We start from the raw sequence: 22,400 nt of genomic DNA on the forward strand, positions 1-22,400 counted from the left end.
TGGGTGGGGAAGAAAGAAGCTGAACTGTCTTTATTCATGAGATGACGTATCCTGTCTATGGAAAATCTTCAGGAATACACATGTGCACGCACGCACACACACACGCACAAACCCTATTATAACTAACAGCTGAGTTCAGCAACTTTGGAAGTGACGACATCTTCATCCAAAAATCATTTGTATTTCCATCCACTAGCATTGCACACAGCTCCTGCTGTCCTCACGCCCAGGCAGCCCTGGTGCCCAGAGCAGCAGGCCTGGCGGGATGCCTGGCTGAGTAGCCGGCTCAGCACCGTGTCTGGGAGCCTTCCCTCCTGGAGCCCAGCTCTAGGCACAGACAGCAGCCCTCCGTCTGCATAACTGCCCAGGGGCACAGCCAGCGCTGCCCCACCCATGTCTCTAATGGGAAGGGTTCCGCAGCCTTCTTCCTGCCTGCAGTAGGGAACACAGCTTCTGTAACCGTTCCCTGGGGTGCTGGCTGCCGGTGTCAGGCAACAATTAGCTGGAGTGTCCTGGTTGGCGACTCCAATGGGCTCCCCAGATTCCTGAAAAGACTTGGGGAGCCCATGTAGACTCCTGGGGAAACCCCAGTGTGGCTGTGCCGGGCCCCCCTTTCCCTTCGGTTCTGCTGGGCTTCTCAGCTACTGTTTCCCTCTCTGGGTTTCGCTGCTCAGGGCTGTGCCCACTTCTCCTCCCTCCATCACGAACTGGGGGCGGCAGTGGCTCTGGTGTGGGACTCAAAACACCGGGGGTCAGGGGAGAGTGTCAGGGCAGCCCCTTGCCCCCCGCCTGGAGCCCCAGAGCATCCTCATAGGGACCAGGGGTGCCTGTGCATCAGCCAGATATTCCTGGTCCCCTGGGCGGGGCTGCGAGCTGGAGCTGGAGCTGGAGCTGGAGCTGGAGTTGGAGCTGGAGCTGGGGAGACGGGAGCACAGGCGCCAGGAGAGCTGAGTCCACCCCAAGGGAGACTCAGCATTAAGCAGCAGTAAAGGGGAAGCGTAGCCGGGCTAGGTGAGAAGCCTGTGGGGCTGTGCCAATAGCTGAGCCATGGACCTGCCTACGGACGGACGGAGCACAGGGCAGAGTGGCCTCCCTGGGTGAGTGCTGACCTTCAGCCTCTAAGACGGAGAGTGCCAGTAACCGTAACCCCGGGGAACACCGGCACCATCTTGGGTGCCTTCCCCCCAGCCTTGCTGCCATTCTGCCAGAATAACAGAAATCACTCTAAGTCGTATTGTACTTTTTAAAAAATAACCTTTCTGTTCTGAGCTGCCTGGATTCTGCCTCTTGGCGAAATGTTTCCAGGTACGCGTGGGCCCGCTTTCCAGGACGGATGCCCTGCCTGGGGTCCTGAGGGCCTCACGCTGGTCGATCCGAGTCACAGCTGCTTTGTTCTGTCCGTCTGTCCAGTCATCACAGCCACACGCTTTATTTCTCAAAGGCCTATGGAGAGTGCTGATGGCGCTCCCGGTTGAGCGATCGGCCCAGCGAGCGGGCCCTGTCCAGGGGGCCATTGGGTTCTCCCCGCCAGCCCTGCTCTCCCCTATGTGTCCCGCTGGATGACAGGCTCCCGTGACCTCTGTGGCAGGTCATAGTGCGGCCGCCCAGCAGCTGCCGCCCATGCATTGGTCCTGCGCAGTGACTGGGGGAGCTGAGCACCAGCAGGGTCCTATGCGCAGGAAGCAACCCCCACATTGACTTTTCTGGGTTTAGAGAAGATGGACAGCGGTCTGTGGTGGAAAACGCTAGGGCACTTTCAGGCGGCTTCGCTATGTGAAGGTACATGTGGAGGGAGGGCCTCCGGGGGTTACCGGAACACAGGGCTCTGACCTTGGGGGCAGGAGCATATCGTAGGGATTGTTTCATGGAACTGAACCTTCATGGTCTGACTTAGGTCTAATGCAGCCGTGGGCAAACTACGGCCCGTGGGCCGGATCTGGCCCGATTGAAATGAATAAAACTAAAAAAAAAAAAAAAAAAAAAAAAACCACCAGTCCAGTTTAAGAACCCATTGTGGCCCTCGAGTCAAAAAGTTTGCCCACCCCTGGTCTAATGTCTAACTGCGTTGGTAGCTCTCAGCTTATCTTTTAAAAATAAATTCAATTACACTCAATAGGCTTTATTGGGAAGAAGAGGACTCTAGCGAGTTGGCAGTCACAGCCTGTAGAGCAGGCAGGAGTGCAGGTGCGGGAATTCAGAAACGTCAAGTGTTGTGCGTTTACACTGGAGTCAAAACAAGATGAAATGAGTTTACATGGGGCGGGGGCGGGGGGCACTGCATTGTAATTGCTGGAGAGGCTCCCCGGCTGGAGAGTTATTACCGCTAAGTAACTGCGTGTTCCGTAATGACATATCCCTGGAGTTTTAAAATGGACTTTATTTATAGGAGCAATTTTGGGTTCACAGCAAAACTGAATGGAAGGTAGAGGCTTCCCATGTAAACTTTGCCCCAGACATGCATGTCCTCCGATATCCACATCCCTCACCAAAGTGGTGCCTCAGTTAAGACGGATGGACCTGCACTGACATGTCCTCATAACCCAGAGCCCAGGGTTCCCATGGGGGTCCCTCTCGGTGCCGGGCGCTCTGGGCGTTCGGGTGAATGTGCAATGACTCGCAACCACCGTCACGGAGCAGTCATCGCCCTGAAAGCGTTCTGTTCTCTGCCTATTTGGTGCTTCTTTCCTGCACCCCTGGCAGCCACTGGGCTCCTAACTGCCTCTGTAGCTCTGCCTTTTCTAGACACATTACAGCTGGAGCACACACCAAGTAACCTGCTCAGACCAGCTTCTTGTCTTAGTCACACGCATGGAAGTCCCACCGCCCAACCCCCATGTCTTTGTCAGTGAGCTTGATCGCTCACTTCCTTTTAGCTGAAGGATGGTTCATTATCTGGATGGACCACAGTTTCTCCATCAGCCACCGGAGGCGTCCTTGGTTGCTTCCAAGTTCCGGCAGTTATGATAAAGCTGCTGTAAACATTGTGTGCAGGCTTTGGTGTGGACATAAGTTTTCAGCTCCTTCGGGTAAATGCCAAACAGTGCAATTGCTGGGTCATGGGCAAGAGTATGTTCCGTTTTGTAAGAAACCATCAAATTGCCTTCCAAAGTGTCTATACCAGGGGTGGGCAAATTTTTTGACTCGAGGGCCACAATGGGTTCTTAAACTGGACCGGAGGGCCAGAAAAAAAGCATGGATGGAGTGTTTGTGTGAACTAATATAAATTCAAAGTAAATATCATTACATAAAAGGGTACGGTCTTTTTTTTTTTTTTAGTTTTATTCATTTCAAATGGGCCGGATCCGGCCTGCGGGCCATAGCTTGCCCACGGCTGGTCTATACCATGTTGCATTCCCACCAGCAATGAGAGAGCGTTCCTGTTGCCCCACACCCTCGCCCGCACTTGGTGTTGTCAGAGTTCTAGATTTTGGCCATTCTGACAGGTATGTGATGGTATCTTGTTTTAGGCTTATCTTTTTAAAATTCTGGGACAAATGATTTTCAAAACATTTATTAATATACTAGAGGCCCAGTGCACAAAATTCATGCATGGGGGGAGGGTCCCTAAGCCCAGCCTACACCCTCTCCAATCCAGGACCCCTCAGGGGATGTCCAACTGCCAGTTTAGGCCCAATCCCATGGGGATTGCTGGCACCTAACCACTCGCCTGCCTGCCTGCCTGATCGCCCCTAACTGCCTCTGCTTCCTGGCCTGATCACCCCCTAACTTCCCCTCTGTCAGCCTGGTTGCCCCCTAACTGCCCCCCTGCTGGCCTAGCCGCTTGCTAACTGCTCCCCTGCCAGCCTGATTGCCCTTAACCTCCTCTGCCTCGGCCGTTGCCACTGTGGCTTTGTCCAGAAGGACATCCGGAAGGTGTCCGGTCTGCCCAATCTAATTAGCATATTTCCCTTTTATTAGTATAGATTAATCAGCTCAGATAGTCAAAGGATGGCCAGAAGATGTCCAATCTAATTAGCATATTCCTCTTTTATTATATTAATAAATATATAAAAATTATTATATTGTTCAATGAATTTTTAAACTGTACAGGCTCACATTGCCAGGACTCTTATCAGAAAACAGAAGGTCATCAAGGGTAACCTAATTTCTAACATATTAGGAGAGTTTTACATGCTTTTATACTTTTTGCATTTATAGTATAAAAATGACCGTATAGTATGTGTGCTTTTCTACCTGGTTCTTTTTTAAAATATATTCTTTTTAAATTTTTTTTTGAGAGGAAGGGAGAGAGAGAGAAACATTGATGAGAGAGAGACACATCAATGGGTTGCCTCCCACATGCTCAAGAATCAAACCCACAACCTGAGTATGTGCCCTGAATGGGAATCAAACCTACAACCTTTAAGTGCACAGGACAACACTCAACCCACTAAGCTACATCAGCCAGGCCACCTGGTTCTTTTGATCAATATAATGTATGTGACATTTGTTGCTGTGTTTTAGATTATACTGGTGCCCAATTTTTGATCTGTGATGGATTATGTCATCATGAGGTCTCATGGAATCCCTTTGAAAATTGCCAAGTAGTTTAATAGTGATTCAATAACAATCCTATATAATAAAACCCTAATATGCAAATCGACAGTACAGCAGAACAACCAGTCACTATGACATGCACTGACCACCAGGGGGCAGATGCTTAATGCAGGAGCTGCCCCCTGGTGGTTGGTGTGCTCCCACAGGAGAAGCAGGGCTCACAGCTGGCAAGTGCAGCGGTGGTGGCAGGAGCCTCTCCTGCCTCCACAGCAGCGCTAAGGAGCCCTCGGGAGATGTCCGCCTGCTGGGTTAGGCCCACTCAAGCCTAAGCCAGCAGGCAGACATCTCCCGAGGGGTCCTGGACTGTGTGGGAATGCGGACAAGTTATGGAAGAAGCGGGCAATTCGAGGCTCCTTTTTCGAGCCATTGGAGGGCCCCAGTGCATGAATGTTGTGCACCAGGCCTCTTGTATAGCATAGCAAATAATGTGTACCTTGCAGAAATAGGTGGTTTGCCCATTTCTTCTAGGCGTTTCCTCTCTGTTCTCCTTCCTACATTAAACTCAGCCCTCACATCCAATATTGTCATAGTCCATCTGTTTCAATGACTGTGACCAAGTGTTCAGTCACAGGATGCACAGCTTACTTGATAGGTCTCTGGTGTTGTTCACTTGCCCTCAGCATCTGTGGTTGTACTTCTAGAGTCTTTTGTGTCTCTTCACACTCACAGTCCAGCTGACTTTTGGGTGAATGGTGTCTCCTCTGGTTATGAAATAGACTTTAGTTGTTGCCGCTGCCAGTCTCATTATAGTAGTTTCTGACTGTTTGAGACTGTTTCTGACAGTTTGAGACTGTAAATGGATGTGGGCAATGTTTTCTCTGACAGGCCAGAATGTGGGAGAGGTGGGTGAGGACAGGATGCATTGTGGGATGCTTCATGGAGGATGAGGAATTAGAGACTTTGAAAGACACATCTAGTGGAGATGGAAAGACATCCACGAGGGAAGGTCACCCTGATCCATAAAGCTTACAGGCTCGCTGGATGGAGGGCACCTGGCCTGGAGCCATGAGGGACATCCGAGTGCTCGGTGTGAGGGCTGCAGGAGGGAGGGTGACCGACTGGAGAGTCAGCAGTACCAGGCACTGGATTTGAGACTGCAGCTTATGGCTCTTACTGCCTGTAATGAGTCATACGTCACAACTAGTTTTAGAATCTGACAAAACTACAACTGAACCTTGTTTCTCAAACTTAATTCATTCTGGAAGGCTGTTTGAAAACTGAAGTTTCTGTCTGAGGGCAGGGACACAAGCAGGACTCCTGGGGAGGGATGTACTAGTACCTCCGAGATGGTGAAAATAACGTTTCTCATTCTCGTAGCAGGTGAGGATAGTGGGAGTCACTGCCCTGTGTGTATAATCCATTAGTGTACGCTCACAGGTCAGACGGATGGACGGCCCTTGGTCTCTGACAGCAGATGAGGGATTGTGTGCCTCTAGTGGACAGAGCCTCTTCTCAGGCAGAGCTACGACCCACAAGCTCCGAGCTTGGGACTGTGGATAAAGGCTGCCCCATGCCTTGTTCTTCCTACGGGTTCCATCAACCACACATCTCTGCTGGGCTGGGGATTCATCTAGCTCAGTGGTTCCCAATGTGGGCACACGGCACATGGGGGGCAATTTGATTTTTAAGGGGGGGCAATTTGAGAATGAGTCATTAACAGTGAATTTTTTTATTTCTCATGGTTCTAGGAGCCTCGTATATCCTAATATATAAAAAACCAGGGGTCATCACTATCAAAACAACCAGACAGATGACTGAACAGCAGTCTGCGTGGGGCAACCAGGCCAGCAGGGGGGTTAGTGAAGGACGACCAAACAACTGAACAGCAGGCTGCGTGGGGCGACCAGGCTGGCGGGGGCATTGACCAAACAACTGAACAGCAGTCTGTGTGGGGCGACCAGGCTGAAGGATGCCCAACTGCCAGTTTAGGCTTGATCCCCCTAATCCGGCAGTCGGACATCCCCCGAGGGGTCCTGGATTGGAAAGGGTGTAGGCTGGGCTGAGGAGACCATGCCCATGCATGAATTTTGTGCACCGGGCCTCTAGTAGTAGGGTCCCTAGGCCTGCCTGGCGATCAGGGCCGATCAAGTTCCCTGCCTCCTGGCCTCCTCCTTCCCTCACTCCCTCAGAAACCCGCCACTGCAGCTGATCGCCCACCATGACCTGCACTGCCCCCTGAGGGTCAGCGCATGTCATAGCGAGTGATTGAACTCCCGGTCTCCCAGTTGAACTCCTGAGAGGACAATTTGCGTATTAGCTTTTTATTAGATAGGATATTGTGACATATTTATCCACTTCAGTTCTCTATTATATATTTGAAACTTGACTTGCTATTTTTTCATATCACTTCATATTTTTTTAAACAATTTCTTAGTGATTTCTTCTTCAGTACTTCAACTGTCTTTTTTTCTTCTTTTTTTTTCTCTTTCATGGATGCCATGTTCTTTGGAAGCTTGTTTAGACCAAGTGAATGGCCTTTTAGGCTCCCTCCACATGAATAGGAGCTCACTTTTTGAATAATAAGGATTATATGTCATGCGGGTAAGAGGACATCAGGATTTTAGAGGTGCTCAGGTGGGGCATGGCCAAAACAAGGTTGGGAACCACTGGCCCAGCCACCTCCTTCCAAGCTTCATGATCGAGGGTGCAGGCAGCACTGGCAGTGTGCACGCAGACATCGGGGTGTGAATCTACCAGAACAGGAGCTCATCCCCAGCTGTAGGCAGCTGGGGTGGGGTGTGTGGAGAAGAAATGCCTAAGGAAGATGTCAGCCGTCTTTTCACCCCGCAGCCACCACGCTGCTGTGCTTGGCATTTAATAAATGCCTAAGAATGATCAATTACATAACCCAGCAGAGAGCCTTCCTTAGACATTTGTTCATCCCTCTTTTGACGACTCCCACCATATTGCTCATAAATCAGTCCTTTATTTTAACTTTTTAAAAATTGGTTTTAGAGAGGGAGGAAGGGGAGAGAGAGAAAAAGAGAGAGAGAAACATCATTGCTGTGAGAGAAACATTGATTGCTTGCCTCCCAGCATGAGCCCTGCAGTCTAAGTAGGTATGTGCCCGGCCTGGGAATCAAACCATGGACGTCCAGTGCAAAGATGCTGCTCCAGCCAACCGAGCCACCGCCGGGGCGTTCCATCTGGAGACAGTATTTTCGTGCAGACCTCGGAGATGTGGCCCTCACAGGTGGCAGGCAGGGGGTGCGAAATGGACCGTGTCAGTGACGCAGGATCCCCTCCCCACCAAGTCATCTCTGATGGTTTAATTAAAATCAAAGTGTGACTGGCTTTTGTCGGGCATGTACTGGTGGACCTCAGATGCTCTACCGTACGTGCTGTTCCCGAGTGGCCACCGGAATGACCTATGGCCCTTCTCTCACCAACGCGGAGAGTGTGACATCGCCTCCTTTGTTTTCTAGTGGAAGATAACAGTCTCTCCCAGAAGAAGAAGGTCACGGTGGACGATCTCTTCAGTAAGGAGTTCAAAGTTCACGACCCGGAGGCCAAGTGGATAAGCGGTGAGTCCTGCGTGCGCATCCCTTCCCCACGCCCAGCCACTTGCCGACGGCCTGGCCTTCCTGCCGCCCCTCTTGGTCTCTGTCTGACTGTAGAAGTGGCCCCACTGCGCTCTGGCTGTGGCCATCCTGTTACTGTTCTAGGAAAACGTGTATCTGGTCAGTAGGGCTGCTCCCTCATGAGACACGGGTCCTCCGTGTGACATCCGGGAGCCACGATTTCTCCCAGGGAGATGTGAGATGTTGCTAAGCAACCAGCCTGGGAGGCACACAGCCGAGCTTTCTTGCTTCCTCATGTTGTTATTCTCACTGTACCCACCACTGGGCCGGGGGCCGAGGAGTTGAAAAGTCTCCAGAACGTCGCTGGATAGACGGGCCAGGGCGCCCCGTGCACGGTTGCAGACAGACATTCCCCTCAACCTGGACATAATCCATTTTCTGGTTCACAGGGTTTTTTACAACAAAACAAAATAGATCAGAGGCAAAAGGGGGCTTGTTACTAACAGTGCAGGACTTGATGCATCTCTTCTTGCGGGGTCTGGGATGGGGGAGCCTTCAGGGAGGGGTGCCCCCAGCTGGGCCAGCGCCCGCTGCCCGCATTCCTCCCGCGCTGCTCTTCCGTGGGCGCTGTGGGCGTTGAGTCCCAGCCTCAGTGGGTGCACTGGAAAAGTCACTGTCCAACGAGCCCCAGTGAAGACATAGCCTGTGTTATGGTGACAGCAGAGGGGCCAGGCCTCATGTGCGGCTGAGGGCGGGTTACCTCGGATTCTGCAGGAGGCCGAGGGCCCGTGTCCCCCGCCCGGGCAGAGGCGACCTGTAAGGGCTCTGGGCTGGTCCTGACAATGAAGGTGATTGCTGTCTCTGAAGGGGTGCATAGTCGGTTCTGGGACAAAACTGAGCCACCAAGGGCAACACCACCCAGAACGCACACAGGAGGAATAGGGTGGTCTCCTCCCCAGGAAGACGTGCATAAACTCGCACACTGCACCGCAAAGCTTCATGCTCAGTGAGCACCTTTAGAAGGAGGAGTCCTGCTCTGTCCAAGCCCCGAGGCAGGTGAATTTGGAGCTGCATTGGCCCCTGTGAATATAGTCGACCCGTCCAACGGGCAGGCTGGGCTTCCCCGCTGGGCATGGGCCACACCTCCATTGCTGGCACGTACATCAGCCTGTGTGGATAGAAAGGCCTCAGCCCTGCTTCCTCTGGCCCGGAGCCGGCTCAGCCCTGGACAGATGGCTCAGCCCTGGATAGGAAGCTCAGCCCTGGACCGGTGGCTCAGCCCTGGACAGGCGGCTCAGCCCTGGACAGGCAGCTCAGCCCTGGACCGGCAGCTCAGCCCTGGACCGGCGGCTCAGCCCTGGACAGACAGCTCAGCTCTGGACAGACGCTCAGCCTGGGAGAAGCAGAGGAGCCGGTGGCCAGCACAGGCCTCTGCAGACCCTCCCATGCCTGCCTCGGTCCCCTGCCCACAGGCTTTGTATGTCGCACAGAATTCGATTCAGGCTGCATCTGCAGCTGCGGCCCCTGATGAAAGGCACAGCTGTGTTAGGTCAGCGCGAAGGGCGTTTCCGACCTGCTCAGACCCACAGCTCCGCTCAGGGGCCTTGTCTGGCCCTCGCATTATTCTCCGATTCTGCCTCTTCACCAGTTTCCTTCCTTCCATCCTCTCATCCTTCCTCCCTTCCTTCCTTCCACTCTGTCTTCCTTCCTTCCTTTCTTTATTCCTTCTTTTCTCTTTCTCTTCCACTATCTCTTTTCTTCTTATTGGTTTTCCCCACAGGGTCCCAGCACAAACTCACATTTCAATCTTACATGTTCACAGGGGTCTGTCCTCTGCCTTCTAATTAGTAAACTCCTATCCTCCTTAAATCTTCTCCTTCTCCTCCTCTTCTTCATTATCATCATCATTATCATCACTTCATATCATATCATCATCATATCATCACCATTTCACCATCACCACTATCACCTCCATCATCACCCTTATCACCATCACCATCACTGCCTTCACCTCCATCATCATCACCATTATCACCATCACCATCATCACCTCCATCATCACTTTTATCACCATTACCATCATCACCTTCACCTCCATCATCACCATTATCACCATCACCATCATCACCTTCACCTCCATCATCACCATTATCATCATCTTTATCTTCATCACATCATCAAAACCACCACCACCACTACCATCATCTATAATAATAAAAGGGTAATATACTAATTAGACCAAACATCTTCTGGATGTCATTCTGGACATCCTTCCTGATAAAGCTGGGGCCAGCGGGAAGCCAACCCGGGTCCCAGGTGCCTGCAGGCAGCCGGAGGAGGGAAGCCAGCATGAGCCCCAGATGCCTGTGGGCAGCTGGAGGAGGGAAGCCTGGTCCTGGATGCTGGAGGGAAGTCAGTGCTGGCAGATGGGGGAAGGAAGGCCTACTCTTGCATGAATTTTCGTGCATCGGGCCTCTAGTCATTACATAGTCACCTACTGTGGGTTCCCATGTCTTATGCTATAGATTAAGTGCTTTACACATATTAAATCATTTAATTCTCATAATCACCATTATTCCCATTTTACAGATGAGGAAAGTGAGGCTTAAAGTGTTTAAATCACTGGATCAGTATCACAAAGTTAACCAGTAGCAAAGTTTTGACTTGAACCTGGGTTTCACTGGGTTTTATAAACTGTGCTACAATGGATAGAATTCAGGTCACCTGTGTCCAGACAATTTCTTTCATATCCTCACCAGCTACATTGTGTGTTTAAACAAGACCATAGGTTTTGAATATTTTAGAATTATTTCCATCCCCTAAGTTCTTTATTTTAGCATCCCTTATTTCCATGATGCCCGTGTTGAACTAAAAAAATACGTGATGAAGAAAACTGGTGTAATTTCCCTCAAATAGCCTTTCCTTTCTATAGTGTACATGAACCACTGAGGTCATCGGTGTGTCTGGGCTAAAGTGGAGTTAATAGTCTAGAACTAATGCACGTGGTCAGTCAGGAGGACCTGCATTCACTGTGTTTGAGGTACACTTCTCCTCACCCATCTTTCTACTAGAGACTTGACTTTTTAATCCTACCTGTTCAGAAAGTGATTGACGCAACAGCCTTCAATTCTCTCACACACTGAAGGCCTGCAGACATTCCTCGGGCACATGTGGCTCCTCTGGGCAAGCAGCCGAGGTGTGAAGAACAATAGAGCTGAGGCCACAGGAGGTCCGCCCTGAGCTCCCTCTCATGAAGGGGTGCAGAGTCGGTTCTGGAACAATGTAGACCTCTACACCTGGAACAATGTAGACCTCTCCTCTCTCCCAGCCTCCACGCTTCTTCCCTTCCTCCTGTCCAGCTGGCCCGGCCAGAAGAAAGCATCTCAATACCCCACGGTCACATCTGCCTGCCTGCAGGCCCACTCCTGCCTGTAGTCCCCACACCTGCCTACAGTGCCCACACCTGCCTGCAGGCCCACACCTGCCTGTAGTGCCCACTCCTGCCTGTAGTGCCCACACCTGCCCGCAGTTCCCACACCTGCCTGCAGTGCCGACACCTGCCTACAGGCCCACACCTGCCTGCAGTGCCCACACCTGCCTTCAGTTCCCACACCTGCCTGCAGTTCCCATACTTGCCTGCCGTGCCCACACCTGCTGCACTCTGCCCTCCCTGCCCATGACCTCCGTGGCGTGTCTGTGCTCAGTCAGGGAATCACAGGGAACTTGCTTTGCTTTGCTGAGGAATAATTGCAGCAAATCTCTCCTTTCTCTAAATGTTCAGTTTTTTGTCTGTTATATTATTCTCAGCATCTTATGTCTCTCACCTACACACACACACACACACACACACACACACACACACACACACATCTTACCCGGATCCCATGGCCCCTGGCAGTGCCTGGTTTCTCTGTCCTTTGCAGGTGACACCTCCAATTGCTCTCCTCCCCTCTCTCTAACCCAGTGGTCGGCCAACTGCAGCCCCTTGAGTGTGGCTCTTCCACAAAATACCACATGTGGGGGTGCACGTACAGTACGATTGAAACTTCGTGGCCACACTCAAGGGGCCAAAGAGCCGCATGTGGCTTGCGAGACGCAGTTTGCCGACCACTGCTCTAACCCCAGCCCCGGGTGTCCACCAGTGCTCCCTGACACTCACCTTGGCAAGGTCGTCAGGGACCTCCAGCTTGCTCCATTTCAAGGTCAGTTCCCAGACCTCATCTTATTCAACATAGCAGTAGCAGTTGACACAATGGACCAGTCCCTCCACCTGGATAAACTTTCTCACTGAAGCTCGTCACAGTGAGAATGCTCCTCTCCCTGACCCTGTTTCAGAGGACGATGGGAAAAGATTAATCTGGAAGATGGAGTCGGACTTGTCTGCAAGGGCTCCCTGCATTGCCCTCTCCCCCATGTAAACAGGGACCAGTCTGTTCCGTGTCCATGGAGTCGGTCACTCTTCACCGGGGTCCGATGCCACAGCGCCTGGTGGCAGTCCGGGGAGGTACCTCTTACGGAGGCAGCTGGGGTCGACCTGGGAGTGGCTGAGGGGCCCCATGCACTGGGCTCTGAGCAAGCTGAGGCCAGCGGCACCCCCCCCCGGGGGCGGCTGTCCCCTCCATGTCACTGGGATACAGACAGGCCTGATTTGCTCGTCTGCTACCCGCGGGCAGGGCCGGGCTCAGCTCTCTCCCTCCCCCCGGGCACGCTCAGGGGGCTGCCATGGACGCTCCCAGGTCTGTGTTTTTTTACGCTCATTCCCATTAATCCGGCCGCGTGTGAGCGGTGAGCCCTCCGCGTGTCTCCCCTAAAACGCTGAGCTGTAAAACCGGAGGAAATTGCTCCCTTTGAAGGTAGGGAAATAGCCGCTGGCTGATCCCGGGGAAGCGGAAGGTAAGATTGAAGGCAGCAGCAGCTTGATTTCAGATTTGCTCTGTCATCTTCCCTTTTGATATTCCGACACGCCAAACGGATTTCCTATAAAGCTCTGGGGTGAGACGGAGGGGGATCCGAGTGTGAAACGGTGGGCATTTCTGCTGCTGTTTGAAGGCCACGTTTTTCAATCAAAACCATTAAGTGTTAGAGTCCAGCGAGTGAGGCGGCGCCCGGGAGTCATTGTGCAGTGGCAGCCATTGGCCACCGTTAACTGCAGGGAAAGGCCCGGAAGGACAGTTGCAAAGAGGAAGCCTGGTCTTCAGCAGCTCAGGGAGAGGTGGCGCAATCATGGTCGTTATTTGAAGTCATGCATCACAGGTGCACGGAGGACACCATGGGGCTGAGAGCCCGGCAGGGGTGGCAGGGTTGGGTGGAATGAGGGCCCATCTGCGTAAACCACCATTTCCCACCTTATCCCTTTCAGCACCCTCCTTTCTGCAGGAGAAAGGAGCCCAGTGCAGCCTTAGGAGCCTCAGGTTATGTTAATGCTGTGAAATCAGAGCCACACCCAGATCCCCATGGCCACTCCTAGATCCCCATGGCCACACCCAGGTCCCCATGACCACACCCAGATCCCCATGGCCACACCCAGGTCCCCACGGCCACGCCCAGTTCCCCATGGCCACACCCAGGTCCCCACGGCCACGCCCAGTTCCCCATGGCCACACCCAGGTCCCCATGGCCACGCCCAGGTCCCCATGGCCACACCCAGGTCCCCACGGCAATGCCCAGGTCCTCATGGCCACACTCAGATCCCCACATCCATGCCCAGGTCCCCACGGCCATGCCCAGGTCCCCACGGCCACACCCAGGTCCCCACGGCCATTCCCAGGTACCCATGGCCACACCCAGGTCCCCATGGCCGCGCCAGTTCCTCACACTGAGGCTGTCTGTAGCTACTGTGACCTTGTCCCATCTCTGTCCTGTATCTGCCCCGCCCACATCCTGCAGTGTCCTGTGAGAGTCCCTGCAGGAACAGGGGAAGGCAGCACCTCTGTGCCGGGCGGTGACAGCAACAACAGCCACAGTGACAGGAGTAGGCACAGCAGCTACATAACTGCCCCGTCACTGCTGTTTAACCTGCAGGAAGACCCAGCAAGGTTGAACTTTTAGCTTTCCCTTAGAAAGGAGGAAACCCCGCAGGGGCCCGGACGCTGTAGAAATTCCCGGGGGAGGGGCTCCCTGTGCTGGTCTCCTGTCTCCTGCTTCTGTCTCTGTCCCCTTTTCCTGGGAACGGGGTCGTTCTGCGTTTCTCCGCTTCAGCAACTCAGTGTCTCCGTGGCAGACCCACCACTTCCTGGGGCCCTGAGCAGAAGCAGGTGCTCCCCCCAGGGCGCTGGACTCTGCACCACTCGCAGCAGCAACACCTGGAGCCTCAGCTGAGAGCCCAGCCTCGGGACGCCTCTGGGCAGAGAGGAGGCCGCCCATATTTCCCTGACACCTCGCAGCCCCTCCTCCGCCAGAGGGGCGCATCCTAGCTGGCTGGGGTGGGAAGCTGGCATTGTCTGGTGCAGGATTGGGGCTCCCGGCTCTGTGGGCTCCACTGGACCAGCGCTCTCCCAGAAAAGGGGGGACGCTCTGCGTCTGTGCTCCGCTACACCGTTGGCCAGCGCCCCCTCCCCTAGGAGATCCGATGTTCGAGTTTCTGCCCGAGTGAACAGGCCAGGAGTGAAATCCCATTTCCACCTGTTTGTGGGCCTTTGAAGGGGACAGGCCTGTTTCCCCTCCTGGTCCGGGGAGATAACGTGTGTGTGTGTGTGTGTGTGTGTGTGTGTGTGTGTGTGTGTGCGTACGCGCACATGTGCATCTATCTGCTCTCTGGAGAAAGGGTTCTGGGTGAGATGCGTGCTATGCTCCCTCCTCAGAAAGGCTGACACCTTCTAGGGTGTCCTCAGGTTGTTCCCACCCTCCAGGTTTTCAGGGCCTTCCCGAGGGTCCCCCACAACACTCAGCCCCTCCAGTGTCCCCCCTCCATGTGGGGCAGAAAGTGAAGTGCCCCCCATGGGGCAGAGAGCGAGGTCCGCCCCCTGTGGGACAGAGAGCGATACCCCGCCATGGGGACAGCCCCTGCAGCAGTCTTTCTTCCAGGCTCCATCAGCCTATAGCAGGTGGTGCCGACAGCACTGCCCGGGACCTGGGAGCAGGGCCACCCGCAGCCACGCACGGCACTCACAGCCTCGCTCTATCTGCCACCGGATCAGAGAGCCTGGGAGCTCCATGTCCCCATGACTGCCCTGTGCAGGCCGAGGCTGCCACTCCTGCACGGACTCTTACTCAGACAGCCTTGCAGGCGGAGCAGAGAGCCCAGTCCTTACACTCCCATCCTGAACGCAGGGACCCCCGAGTCTGAGATGGGGAAACATTATCCTTTATTGTTTCAATTAAATGACTCCACCAGGTCCTCACCCACCTCAGCCTGCAGGGTCACTAATCACCGTTGGCATCTTTTCAAACACTGATCACCTTCTTAATTCACAAACACCGACCACTTGGTCTCGTCCATGATTGAGCACAATCCCCTCCGACCCTGCACCCAGCACCTCTCATTCTCTGTCCAGTGTTGGTTTACACCTCTTGTCCTCGACAGCAAGCTCCTCGGGCTGCATGTGCCGTGGGATGAGGTCTCCACAAATGTAGTGTCTGCATGAACGGCCCAGCAGGTGGGCAAATTGAGCGTGTATGGAGGGACTAGGAGGCCAGGTTTCCGGCCATTTGAAGGATATCCGGGCTCTTTATTTGTTGTAACTCTTGGCATTTTAAAAACTAAGCGCACACGTACGATGATTACTCCACGTCCAGGTCCATTTCCTGCTTCCGTGGGGAGGATCTCACAGATGCTGGAGGGGCTCTGACACTGCGGCTCGCACTCAGGTTTTACTGGCCGCTCATGGGTCATATGCAGACTGTGCCCAACCTTAGACGCACTGCCTCTCCCACACGGTCGTCCCTGCCCCACCTGACCCCCGACAATGACCGTGTCTCCGTCCCCGCAAAGCAAGGGCACAGAGAGCAAGCCTCACACATTGAGAAGCAGCACACTGGTTCCTGCTAACGGAGTTTTATGGATGAGGGTGCCCGGGGTCAGAGGCCGAGGCCCCGCCTGGGCTCACAGCGCGGGGGCAGCGCTAGGCCTCCTGAGAGCTCTGCGGGGCTGACTCTGAAGCCTCCAGAGACTCTGAGCACGTGCCAGTCCGGGGAATTCTGCGTACAAAGAGCAAGGGCACCGACTGGGCGAGTCCTCTGAGTGGGGAGAGGCCAGTGTGTGTGAAGACAACGCGGCGCCCCCTGGGTTTCCTCCCTCTCCGGAGCCGCCAGCTGCTCATTGCGTGGCCCTTGGCTGCGCTGTGTGCACTGACCCACCCTTCCTCGCTGCTGGTCTCTCAGGAGCCTGGCATCGGGGGTCCCGGCCGAAGCCCAAGGCTCCACATGGCAGCCCGGGCAGCGAGGGCTGTGACTTCTCAGCAGATCTTACTGACCGGATCCTTCCCCGCCCCATCTGGGACCCGCACCCCCCAAGGAGGGACATGTGACCCTCCACCAGTACTTTCCCTAATCCAGCGTGACCTGCCCGGGAAGCCCCTGAGAAACACGCAGAGAAGCCGGGAGAGTAACGAGGCCGCGTGGCTGTTCTGGGACTTAAATGAGTTTTGCTTTTTGTTTCTGTCTAGCAGTTTGCTGGGAGCTTTTCCCTACGTCCATGCCAGCTCCCTGGGTAGTAAGTTCTGAGCAGGAATTCTAGGGGCACATTGACACAGTCCCACCGCCTGGCTGGCAGGGCCTCGCCTCTGGTGGCAGTGTTTATAGAATGACCAGGAATTTGTCCTAAAAGTCAATTTTTTTATTGGCTATTATGTTTGCTATTATGTTTATTTTTTCTTTATTTTATTTTATTTTTTCCCATCACCATTTATTCCCCATACGCCCTCTACCACCTCTACCCACTCCCTCTCCCCTGCACTCACCCCACTGATTATTTCTTTTTCCCTCAATCCCTCACCCACCAGCAGCCCCCAATGAAGCTGTCTGCCTGCTCTCCATGAGTCTGTCTCTATTTTGCTTGTTAGTTTCAATGACCTCAGAAATGAGACCCATGTTCACTCTGTAGTAAACCCCTCCACGCAGCCTCCCTGTGCACATGGGAACCCTCCACGCAGCCTCCCTGTGCGCATGCGAACCCTCCACGCAGCCTCCCTGTGCACATGCGAACCCTCCCAACAGCCTCCCAGTGCGCATGCACACAGATGCCCAGAGGTGAAATGTCTGAGGTCAACCAGCAGGGGCGCCTTTTTAACTGAAATCAGAGGGGAAATGGGAACCCACCTGCTACCCACCTTCCCGGGCAGCTTCTGTTCCACCGTCTTCTCAGTGCCTCCTGGCATCACAGGAGGTGTTCACTGACTCCTGGCATCACAGGAGGTGTTCGCCGCACACCAAAAGCCGACACTGCCTGTTCATCCGGAAGCCCTTGGGCACGTGGTTTAGCCTGACGTTGGGTTACGGGCCCCAGGTGGTCAGCAAACAGCACTGAGGCTGCCAACTCCCCTGTGAGCAGCCACAGCCCACTCCCGGCAGCTCCTGAACTGTTAGGAGCCTTTCTTCCTGAGGGCCCACGTGGGGACAGCCTCCGAGGCATCACTGAACGCCTGGGAAAGACACAACGAGGCTTGTGTTGTTGCTGACGGGTGTTCGGTTCCTTCAGACATGTTCCCCCAGTGAACCTCTGGGTCGTGGGCCACCGTGTTAGGTTCACGGACGGAGCCTCACTCGCCTCAGAAATGGAAGCGCTGGACACAGTGCATTTCCGTGAGGCTGCCTTGTTCTTTGGCTTTTTTGAACTATGTAATGATTTTTTATTTTTAAAAGAATTTTGAGGCAAGAGGTCCCATTTCTGGAAAGGGGTTGTGATTGACAAGCTTCCGTAATGCGAGCAAGGGGCTGTTTTGTTCTGAGCAAGAGACGTCCTGGGTCCGTAAGGCACGGCGCTGGCAGGTCCTCCCGCGGCTGGACTGCTGGACTCTCTGAGGAACACGGTGTGAGCCAAGCGGCTGTGAGCCCGACAGAGCCCTGCGTGACTTACAGGGTCAGAGTGCGGCCAGTGGACCCAAGTTTATCCACCAGCTCGTGATTCCCGGTCCAGGTTCTCTCCCCCGCCCTGCCTCCAACAAATTAGTCCATTTCACTCACTCACTCATTCATTCATTCATTTATTCAAGTCAATCACTGAGAAAAGGTATAGAGAAAAATAAGACACACTCCCTGCCCTTAGGGGGACGTTGGGATGAAGAGTTAAATGGCAGACGGGCACCGAGTGGACTGAGAGTAAAAGGAACATCACCTTCTGGCTTTGGGGGCTCAGGGGGCCCCAGGGGGTGACTTTGGAACCTACCCGGGACTGTCAAATAAATGACCGTGGCATAGGGGGCGTGAGGAGCAGGAGGCTCGGAGAGCTGCCTGCAGGTTGGGAGGGGTGAGGCTGCAGCCTGTTGGGGTTGGACCCTGAGGTCCCACTCGGCCGCTCCTTGAGGAGAGGGCCTGTGCGGTCTGTTTCACTTCTTGGGGGATGCGGGCTGAGTGTAGGTCTGGGCTAGGAGCAGTAGGTGTGTGTATTCTTTAAACTTTTTTTAATTTTTGAATTACAAGTGGTGTTCAGTACTATATTAGTTCAAGTGCACAGCACAGTGGTAAGACGTTTATATTCCTTAGGGATCACCCCCCGTGAGTCCTGCACCATCCAGGCGCTATGCATTTATTACAGCACTAGAGGTCCGAGGCACAGATTCGTGCACCGGTCGGGTCCCTTGTCTGGCCTGTGCCCTCTTGCAATCCAGAGATCCCTCAGAGGATGTCTGACTGCCAGTTTTAACCCGGTCCCCGCAGCCCAGGCCGAGGGACCCCACTGGTGCACGAATCCATGTATCAGCTGGTTTCAGCCGACCCCTTCAGGCCAGGCTGTGGCACCCCATGGGTGCATGAATCCATGCACCATGCCTCTAGTAGGAATATAAGATCTTTGGTTAATCTCTTCCTGCCCTCCTTGCTTCCCGCTTCCCTCTGAGATTCATCAGTCAGTTCCATGTTTCCATGCCTGTGGTTTCTGCTCCTGCATTGAGCATCTGTCCTCTGGTGGTCAGTGCACGTCATAGCTACCAGTCGAATGGTATTATAGATTACTCACAATGCTCCCTGCTGTCCCGTGCCCGTGACTACACTGCAGCTGCCAGTTTGTGCTTCTTAACCCTTCCCCTGACATGTGCACAAGTGTTCTTAGGAGCCACTTTCATTGTACAGAGACCTTCGCAGGGGCCAGTTGGGGACAGAAGGGTGGCTATGCAAGGCTGCCCCCAGAATCCAACATGGATGAGTCAGGTGCACGCACAGCTGAGAGCAGAACGGGGAGCCGGGAAAAATGGCCCAGCCCTAGGCCCCACAGGACAGTGACCAGGGTGTGGGGGCCGCATCCTGCAGCCCCCGTGGGTGACTTAGACAAACACCTTCTAAGTAGAGTCCCTCTCCTCCACGGCACTGAGCAATGACTCCCAGCAGGTGATTTACCTCCTGGGCAGTCTTCGCTTTCATCTGGTGGCGTTTGGAGATGTCGCAGATATTATATGTGTTCTTTTCTTTAATCCTCACTGAGGATATTTTTTCCATTGACTTTTAAAGAGAATAGAAAGTGTGGAGGGGGAGAAGGAGAGAGGGAAAGACAGAAACATCGAATTCAGAGGCACATTGATTGGTTGTCTCCCGCATGCACCTCAACTGGGGACGGGAATCGAACCTGCAACCGAGGTATGTGCCCTTGACAGGGAATTGAACTCAAGACCCTTAGGTCTGCAGGCTCTAACCATTGAGCAGCACCAGCCAGGGTTATATCTTCTTGTTTAATGATCTACCTATGGTGTGTTTTAAGATAGTTCTCTCTCTGGGATAAACACTGGAAAACTTCACTTATTTCAGGAAAAACACAAATGCAGGTGGACCTCCTACCTGCAGTGAGCGCCGTTCCTTTTCTGAAAGTCAGAAGATGGGAGGAGTTTGAAGAGCAGCAGGACGATGCTGTGAGCGCAAGAGCTCACGTGACATCATCCCGGAGGGGAGTGGGGAGCCTGGGGCATCAGGCTTGCACTGCGTGATGACAGGCCATTACCAGGGTCATGTGCTCCTCCCTTAATTTCCAGCACTTTTCCCGGAGGGTGACTCTTCAGCAGGGTGCGCCCATGAGCACTGGCCACACCGTGGCCACGTGGACCGACAGCAGGGGAGTCGGATGGCGTAGATTCCTGACAGCACCGTGTCTACTCCACATAAGCTTTGAGGGGGGCTCTTTAACAAGCACTAGGAAAGGTCCCTTTAGACCCAATCCATCATCATGAACTATTACCTGACACCCAGGTTTCTTTAACTGCCCAACACATGTCAACCGCCCCCTCCCTCACCCGTGATCATAGCTAGAGAATCTGGTATGTTTTTGTTGTTCAGCCGGGATCAAACATTTAAAGAATAGAGCCTGGCCGGTGTGGCTAGGTTGAGCATCAACCCATGAAGCAGGAGGTCACGTTTGATTCCTGGTCAGGGCACATGCCCGGTTTGCAGACTCAATCCCCAGTGGGGGAGGGGGGGTGCAGGAGGCAGCTGATCCATGTCACTGTAATGGAAAAATGAAAGAGCTGAGAGGATCCTTTGGGACCTTATGGTTAAACGTCTCCTTTTACAGGTTAAACTACTAAAAGTGCTGGGACGACCTGTCCAATCATAACACCTCTTCTGAGCCTGAGACAGGGCAGGGGTGAGGGGTACATCACCAGAACAGGCCAGGAGGCGGCCAGCCCGTTCGCCACCGAGGGAGCCATTCCCACCAGATGCTGAGTGAGAAACTTTGAGAACAGCAGCTCACCCCCCACTTGCTCATAAAGGGCCTACATGTTCTTTGGCTTTCTTTTTTATCTTTTTTTAATTTCAGAGAAGAAGGATGTGAGAGAGAGATATGGGAACATCAATGATGAGAGAATCATTGATCGGCTGTCTCCTGAACGCCCCACACTGGGGGTGGAGCCCACAACCCAAGCATGTTCCCTGACCGGAAATCAAACTGTGACCTCCTGGTTCATGTCGATGCTCAGCCACTGAGCCACACAGGCCGGCAAAAGGCTCTACATTTCCTACATGTGTGTGGGGGAAGTCCTGGAAGAGAGTAAAAGCAGCGTCCGGCCCTTGGATTAGGTCTGCGCGCTGTCTTCCATTTCTTGTCTCCCTGTGGCCTCCCTGACAACTGGACCCCTTCCTGTCTTCCTGCCAGAGAGTGGTCGCCTGCTCAGCAGTGCGGCGGGGCGGCCCAGGGTCTCGGGGGGAGGAAAGGGAGGCCCCGTGGAAGGGCCTGTGGGCAGGGAAGGGCGTGGAGCGGCCGCAGAAGAGAACGGCGTTGGGGTGACCGGCTGCTCTGCCTGCAGTGGACAACATGGGGTTGCTGTGCTGCTCAGCGAGCCTCGCAGGACCGAGCCCTCGCAGCCCGGGGTCGGGAGAGCTCCATGAATGGAGGCAGCGTGAGGCACTGGGACTGGTGGGGCTGAAGGAAATAGAAACCCAGTGGCTTAGCCAACGAAGAATTGATGTTCTTCACCCACAAGACAGCACGATAGGCCATGTCCAGCACATGGTGCTGCCCAAAGCTGTAGTCAAGAATCCGCGTCAGCCCTGGCCGGCCGCTCAGTTAGAGCATCGTCTTGATACAACGAGGCTGTGGGTTCGATCCCCCATCAGGACACATACAGGAATCAACCAACGAATGCGTTAATACACGGAGTAACAAATTGAAGTTTCTCTCTCTCTCGCTCTCAAATCAATGAATAAAAAGGTTTCTCAGCCCTGGCCCTCATGGGTGGCCCCGCCCTGCACACACCCTCCAGCATGAGGAGTCAGAAACACCCACCACCTACGAGGTGAGAACCACAAACCTCTGCAGACACCGCCTAACGTCCCCGGGTGCAGACACCCCGCCCCCCACTTCCTGCCCAAGCCCAGAGCCGCTGTTCTAGATCCCGGCTCTGATGGCCGTGACCTGTGGCCTTGACCTGCAGAGCTTTCTGAAGAACAGCAGGTGACTCCATGCGCCAGAGGGATGGCTCTGCGTTCCAGGAGGTAGTGCCCTGCATCCGGGAGGTAGCGCCCTGCGTCCGGCTCGCTCCAGCCCTGACTGGGCCAGGTGACTGCTCCATCTTCTTCTTTCTTAGATTTCTTTTATTTTTCCATTACAGACATGCAATATCATATTAGTTTCAGGCACACAGCATAGCGGCTAGACATCATATAGTTCACACAGTGGCTCCTCCAGTAACTCGAGTCCCCCCTGGCACCAGGCAGTTATCACAAAGCTGCTGACTCTATCCCTGT

General features: G+C 53.9%; 1 protein-coding gene across 1 annotated transcript in view; it reads left to right on the forward strand.

Annotated features, from left to right (window-relative positions):
- The window catches only part of DPP6 (dipeptidyl peptidase like 6), a 330,888-nt gene that overhangs the window by 108,664 nt on the left and 199,824 nt on the right, over window positions 1–22,400 (forward strand). The window contains exon 3 of the mRNA XM_015566244.1: window positions 7,983–8,081. Coding sequence (XP_015421730.1) covers window positions 7,983–8,081 — 99 coding nt within the window. The remainder of the gene's footprint in view (window positions 1–7,982; window positions 8,082–22,400) is intronic.

Source organism: Myotis davidii, unplaced genomic scaffold (genome assembly GCF_000327345.1).
Source record: "Myotis davidii unplaced genomic scaffold, ASM32734v1 scaffold762, whole genome shotgun sequence".
NCBI classification, from domain to species: Eukaryota; Metazoa; Chordata; class Mammalia; order Chiroptera; family Vespertilionidae; genus Myotis; species Myotis davidii.